Raw genomic sequence first — 7,801 nt, forward strand, 5'->3', positions numbered from 1 at the left:
GTACCTTGTTAGTAATGCAGATTCTGGGGTTTCCCCCACCTACTGAATCAGAAACCCTGGGGTGGGCTTCCCCCACCTACTGAATCAGGAACCCTGGGGGTGGGCTCCCCCCACCTACTGAGTCAGAAACCCTGGGGGTGGGCTTCCCCACCTACTGAATCAGAAACCCTCAGGGCAGGGTCTAGCCACCTGCATTGAACCAGACTTTTAGGTGATCCTAATGCCCACTATTAGGTGATCCTAATGCCCACTAAAGCTTGGGAACTACTGATACAGGGAAATACTCTTCTACCAAAACAGCTGCAACTGAAACTTATAGGTATAATAGTCTTATTTATCATTCCTCTTGGTAAATACTAAGCGATTTACAAGCATTACTTACATATGTTTTCCCACATCACAGGTTTGCCTATAATCTTTAGTTGCATACTAATCTCAGCTTGAAAACTGCCTCTGTTTACATTCAGTATTTACCTATCATTTATAATGTTTATCTCGTGCTTCTCTGGCCAAAATAGATGGCTTTACCACGTGAAGTAGATAACATTTGTTTAGTAATATTCCAAAGCCTTTCTAACACTGTGGAAAACAGTTCTTGTAAATAGCCATTGTGCTGTCAAAACAACATTCCATTTGCTCAGTGAGAATCTACTTATATTTGCTGTTTTAAGTGATAATGAGAATATGAACTGTAAGTCTAGGCTCTTAGAGAGATGCTCCTCTTCTCCCTCATGTGTGGCTCCCTTTGCATCTGTGACTCATAGTCCACTTGCGTCATGAAACATCGATGAAGGGAAGCCGGTGACAGTAATGGAGCCCTGTTAGGTCAGCTTCACAGGACAGACAGATTGTGTTTCACCAGAGAAAAGAGCCTCTAATGAAAGGAGGTGGCCTGGGACAAAAATATTGGTGCTTTCTTTTTCTTCTCCTAATGCCATTCATGGCCCATCCATGACATCATTATAAAAATGCACAAAGTTCGTGTTTGACTATGGATCCACAGTTTAAAATTCACTCGTTTGTTTATTTCATTGACGAGGGAACCGGCAGGAAGACAAGAGAGTTGGTTCTAAAGCAAAGGATTGAGGGACAGAGGCTTATATAACCAGTTGGGAAAGGAGGGCCAAAAGGAGTTTGCCAAGTTAGATGGAAAGTGCTGAGTGAAGAACAGTTGTGCTATAGAACAGTGGTTTTCAAACATGACTGCTTTTCAAAATCACCAGAGGAGTTTTTCCAACTTTTAATGCCCAGGCCCAGCCCCAGAGATTCTATTTCATTGGTCTGGGGTGGGACCCAGGCCTGTTCAAGTGATGTGATTCTCATAGAAGCTGGGGGTTGAGCATTCCTGAAAGACAGCAATCTAACACATGGCCAAGGAGCCTCCCTGCCCAGATAGAAGGGGAGCGGGATACTGCATGCCACAAGCCTGTCTCCTCCTATTCCCCAGCCCCTGGCTGCCTTATCAGTGCATCCCTCACCCTGCCATCCATCCTTCCACAGGCATCCTTGGGGCACGAATCACTTGTCAGGCCCTGAGCTTGGGATGGGGCAGTACAAAAGTTTCCAGACTCACTCGTACCTGCATGGATCCTACAGTAGAGTCAGAAGGTAGACAAGAAAACAAGTAATTAAATGGAGAAAATTTGGAAATATCCTGAATACTCCTGGAGAGAGTCCTGAACAAACTACAGTACATGGTACTTACTAGCACTAGGAAATCCCTGGGAAGAGTGAGGTAGATTAACACGTACAAATTGTGGAGACTCTCCAAGATGTATTGTTAAGTAGATAAAAGTAAGCTACAGAATAGCGTATCATTTATGTTTCAAAATTTTGAAACACGTCATGATGTTCCATCAGTGCATAAATAAATATATAGGTAACTGCAAAGAAACATCTAGAGGTGCACCTCTTATTTTCCATAATTAATTTTTTTTCTAAAAGAAAGTATTCATTATTTGTCAAATTTAAAATTAGTACCATTTTTAAAAATTCCAGCAGACTCTTTGGGGGGGGGGGTCTTCTGGAAATATTTTCATTTAACTAAGCCGTGTAGCACTTGCCTGTTAATTGTGACAAAGCAGTTGGAGCTATTAGACATGATTTTATCTAAGTGACTATTATTTAACAGAGAGCAATGTCCTAAGGAAATGGGGCATTAGACAGATGTGCCAATAGAGGAAAGGCAATGGGAAAAGAATCCAGAATGAGGACCTGCTGCATATTTAAAGAGAAAGACCCAGCTGCCAGCTTTCATCTCTGCAGCTCCCACAGTTTTACCTGAGGCTCGTCCTTCTAAGCAGCTGGAAGCTTAAATATCAGCTAGTCTAGTCTTCCAATGGAGATTCTCCATTCTAGCTGCATGTTAGAATCATATGGGAGATTTACAAAAAGATTAATGCCTGGCACCAAGACCAATTAAAGTTAAACCTTCGGGAGGTTGGGCCTGGGTGTTGTTTTTAGTATCACCAGGCCTAAAATCCTGTGAGAAGAATCATGCATGCCTGGCCAGCTTGGCTCAATGGTTGAGCATCGACCTATGTGAATCAGAGGGTCAGGTTCGATTCCTGGTTAGGGCACGTGCCTGGGTTGAGGGCTCAATCCCCAGTGTGGGGCGTGCAGGAGGCAGCCAATCAATGATTCTCTCTCATCATTAATGTTTCTGTCTCTCTCTCTCCCTCTTCCTTCCTCTCTGAAATCAATGAAAATATATACAAATGTATATATTTTTAAAAAGAATCATGCTTGCGTGCTCACACACATTTTGGCACCATTCCAGTTTGGGCAACATCATGCTTGCAAAGTACTCCAAAATCCGTTGCAGGTGCTGCCAAACTCTAGGGGAATATGGAAAAAGGAAAAGCATTTGTACTTTTGTGCTATGTGATTCCAATATTATAACATCATGTGTTTGGTTCATTTCAGGCTCGACTGACCAAAGAACAGCGATGGGGAAGTGCATTACTCTCCAGAAACCACTCCTTAGAAGAGGAATTTGAAAGGGCAAAAGCAGCAGTGGAGGTAACTTTTTAAAAAACTGCTTTTATTCCCTATTTCTGAGAGTGGAATTCAAAAGCTCAAAAGTCAGCAGGATACACCTGAAATGGGTCTTACTTTATAGACATGAAATAACCATGATCATGATTATCAGAATGAAACCTGTTACGAGAGTACTTTGGACTTCCTACCAGGAGTGACTAATAGATGTCACCTCTTACGCCGATTGTGATAGATCAGCAGTGACTGGCTGGAGTCCTGGGTAAGAAAGAACGCTGAGCCTCATCTGGGTTCTATGATGAATCTCTGCTATGCATTTTCTATGCCTTTCTCTGTGAGGCCAAGGTTCATGCCTGGCATTTTCATCTCTCTGGCACCTACACAATGTCTGAAACATAGAAGGTGTCGCTGCCCCGGAAATATTATACATTTCCCTAACTGAAAAGGTATGGCTGTGTTATTATAGCCAATGGAAGGCCTATCTTGACTCAAGCCATCATTTTTTACTGTTAAGCATATCCAAAACAAATGGCAAGATTTCATTCTTTTTTATGGCCCAGTTATATTCCATTGTGTATATATACCACATCTTCTTTATCCAGCCATCTACTGATGAACACTTAGGTTGTTTCCATATCTTGGCTATTGAAAGTAATGCTTCAATGAACATAGGGATGCATATATCTTTTAAAAAAACAAAGTTCACGAATAAACAGAAAAAAAACTCAAAGATACAGATAACAAACTGATGGCTGCCAGGTGGGAGGGATAGGTAGAAAGATGAAGGGATTAAGAAGTACATATTGGCAGTTACATCATAGTCACAAGTTATAAAGTACAGCATAGGAAATATAGTCAATAATATTGTAATAACTATGTATGGTGTCTGGTGGGTACTAGAGATATGGGGGGGATCACTTTGTAAGTTATATAAATGTCTAACTATGATGCTGTACAGCTGAAACTAATATAATATTGAATGTCAACTGTAATTGAAAAGTAAAAAAAAAAATTAAAAAGAATATGCCAAACAATAACAATGTTGATATAGTAAATAAAATGAGATACTTAATTCGAACATGAATTTTCTTTTTTAAAAATATATTATTGATTTTTTTTACAGAGTAGAAGGGAGAGTGATAGAGAGTTAGAAACATTGATGAGAGAGAAAACATAGATCAGCTGCCTCCTGCACACCCCACACTGGGGACGTGTCCGCAACCAAGTTGCATGCCCTTGACCGGAATCGAACCTGGAACCCTTCAGTCCACAGGCCAATACTCTATCCACTGAGCCAAACCGGTTAGGGCTCGAACATGAATTTTCTTATTTAGCCTTCTAATGAGGAGGAAAGAAAGAACGGGGGGAGAGGAAGGAAGAAGGAAAGGAGGAAGGGAAGCCAAAAAGGACAATCTTTGCTGTTTTTTATCCATTTTCTTTCTGGTCAGAATCACAAAGAGTGCACCATAGATGCCATCTGTGGTGCTCATCAGAGCTGTGCTAGATTGCTATCTGAGAGTGGCTCTCACCGAACCCAAGCAGGAACTTGTCAGGATCTCCATTTCTACTACTGATATGAAGTCTTGAAAACTGAAAGGATTCCTGTAATATGGTTCATTTATTTGGCTGTTTCACCACTAGAATTTGGATGAAATTATTGTACTATGAACAGTCTTTCAGTAACTCCATACTTGAAATGCAGTTAAGCCATATTTCTAATTTAATAGTAAAAGGATTCTTTATATTCTAGAAAATAATTCCAGCCATAATCTCATGTCATCATTCAGAAACCCAATAAGAGAACACTTTTTATCTGATCACAATACAATTTACCCAAATTTCTTTTTTTTAATTTTAGCCTTTTTTATTTTAAAAATTAATGCATTTTAGATCTCTTGAATGTGATCAACTGATATATTTGATTGAGATCCGCTGAGACCACATTGTCTAACTGCATGGAGCCTATAGCTCAATTTATTTTAAATGTAGATTTTTTTTTCAGACTTAAGAGCTCATTTAAATTTATCTTTTGAACTACTGTGTGTAGCACACTGAATTAGTATTAAAAAGGAGATTATTTAAAACCTTAGCATTTGGGTCAGCAAAGACAGAATTAATAAGATCCCATTTAGAATGAGAAAGACAATGGGTTCACACTCAAAAGGCTTCATTTCAAAGTAACAAGTCAATAAGACAAAAATTATCCATCTATCTATGTGTGCGTTACATAGATATAGATAATGATTGATATAGAGATATATACTCACAAAATCATTTCATCTTAGTTTTGGTAAAGACCTTAAAAGTTATTTATTCCAACCAGGCACACAAAATACGTTTTTCCTACTCAAGCATACTTGACAAATTATTCATTCAAACATAATCTGTTTCTACTTGAACACTTCTAATTAGGAGCACCTCACTTCTTTTCAAGAAAACCTATTTTAGTTTTGGATAGCCCTACCTATTAAAAAGCTCTTCCCTGGTCTGGCCAGCATGGCTCAGTGGTTGAACATCGATCTATGAACCCGGAGGTCATGGTTCAATTCCCAGTCAGGGCACTTACCAGGTTGTGGGCTCGATCCCCTGTTTGGGGCATATAGGAGGCAGCTGATCAATGATTCTCTCTCATCATTAATGTTTCTCTCTCTCCTCTCCCTTGCTCTCTGAAATCAATAAAAATATATTTAAAAAAGAAAAAAAGCTCTTCCCTGTGTTATGCTGAAATTGGCCTACGACAGCTCACAGTATTGCTTAGTCTTGGCTTTGCCCTCTCCAGAACAAGGCAGAATGAGCTGAATCCCTTCTCTACATGACACTCACCTCATTCCTTGTAGACTTATCTTTTCCTGGCTTCTCTTAGTTATTATTTCAACTTCTCTCTAATAGCTTCATTTCATCAATAGTATAGGCCTTAGTCCCTACACCTGTATAGTCCTTTCCAGCTACGAAATCCTGAGAGGCTGTAAGTTACTTCAAGTAGTCATTCATTCAACAAACATTACTGGCTGTCTACCTGTGCTGACTTCTGTAAGCATAAAGAAAGTGTGTGTTTAAATGCTAACACTAGTATTCTTGGATGGCTAGATTTGGATTTTATTCCGTCTCTTAGTTTATCTGTATTTTCCAAACGTTCCATCATAAACATGCATTATGTTGGTAACCAAGGAAAACATGGTAAGTTATAGACATTAGAGAGGGATATAAGATGCTTAAGAGAACGAAAAGTGCCCCATTCTTCATTTCAAGGCCAACAAAGAATGGTGTCACAGACCGGCTTCATCAGAGATAGGCAGTTCCAAACACTAGTTAAGACCCAGAGGAAAATCATTTTCTAAATTGAATTTTTCCGAAGTCTCCATTTTATATTTTATATCATCTGACTTCAATATTCTTTCTCTTTCACAGTCTATTCCATTCTTAAGTGCTATTTTTTAAATTCCATTGATGTCTTTTTTGTCACCATCCTGCCTAAGAACCCAGCAGCTCCTGCTTCTCCTCAATCCCCTCACAAGCCCCAGAGGTGCCAGTGTCCTCCTTTGCCTCTTGCACATCAACCTCACTGCCCTCTGTTTCCACTCTGTCCTTCCTCTGCAGGGAGCACTCCCCCCAGATCCTCAGGGGGCAGGCTCCTTCCTGTCATACACGTTGCAGCCGGAGTGTCAGGGCCGCAGGAAAGCTGAGCCTGTCCGCCCAGTTGCTACCACAACATCTAGAGTGTTGTTTTTCTCCTCATATTTATCACGGGGTATTTTCTTGTTTGTCTTTGTGTGTCTGTGTGTTATGTGTCTTTTCTGCTTTAAAATGTAACTCCCGTGAGAAAAGGATCCTGATCCGATATTTACCACTGTACCTCAATATCTAAGACACTGTCTAGTACCTAGTAAGTATTTAGTAAATATTTGTTGAATTAATGGATAGGTAGCTGATTATTCATCCCCTAATTCGGGCCATTCTGTCTATCTACCGTTGCATATAAAGTGCCATATCACCTCCTACTATAATGGAATATCTGCATTTTCATAGCTAATGTAAACAAACAATTCTGTCTAAGGCACACCGGTTTCTACCAGGGGACTGTGCCTCTGTGGTCTCAACCTCAATGTCAGCCGGCGAGACACACCTACAAGGATGCAGGTGGCACCAACCAGTCTTGCCGTAGAGTAACATTGGGCATGTCTTGTATTTTACATGGTACACATGAGTTTTTACTTTTACTAAGTAACACCTGACAACATGTCATTCAACTAATGTTTGGGCTAAAATGTCCTAAAATACAGTATCTTCTACTGGAGAAAAGACAGCCAACTCCACACGCCTATTGATTGCATATCTTAAATGACCTGGGGACTGTTTATGTACAAAAGGCTGACATTGCTCGAGCTCAAGTTGAGCTATGGATCTAGTGAGGCCTTGTATGGGTGAGGCATTTTGCCTTTCATATCTCACATTTTATTGAAAAAAAATCACTGCAAATTTATCCCTGCCTAAAGTATTGTAATTTTAGAAAAGAAAAAAATAAAACACAAAAATTCCTGTTCATTCTTCGCGGAACAAGAATGAAGAGGGGATTCCTTGGGGACTTTCCTCCCAGCCAGCAGCCCAAGTGCACCGTCAGCTACAAAGTGATCCTAGGAAGGACGCCCAGGGAGGCGCGGGCGTGGGAAGCAGGAAAGGAGCCTGAAGCTGCCTCCCAGAAAGGGAGATCCCTAGTGAGATCTGGCATCTGCAGAGGAGGGAGAAGGTCACGCAGGCAGCTGGCAAGCCTGCAACCACACGTCAGAAACGCTTCCTTTGTCACCCA

At 40.5% G+C, this 7,801-nt stretch overlaps 1 protein-coding gene across 1 annotated transcript in view; it reads left to right on the forward strand.

Moving 5' to 3' along the window:
• PEX5L (peroxisomal biogenesis factor 5-like) overlaps window positions 1–7,801 on the forward strand; it is a 158,226-nt gene that overhangs the window by 107,968 nt on the left and 42,457 nt on the right. The window contains exon 8 of the mRNA XM_006770031.2: window positions 2,926–3,021. Coding sequence (XP_006770094.1) covers window positions 2,926–3,021 — 96 coding nt within the window. The remainder of the gene's footprint in view (window positions 1–2,925; window positions 3,022–7,801) is intronic.

Source organism: Myotis davidii, unplaced genomic scaffold, assembly GCF_000327345.1.
Source record: "Myotis davidii unplaced genomic scaffold, ASM32734v1 scaffold123, whole genome shotgun sequence".
NCBI lineage: Eukaryota > Metazoa > Chordata > Mammalia > Chiroptera > Vespertilionidae > Myotis > Myotis davidii.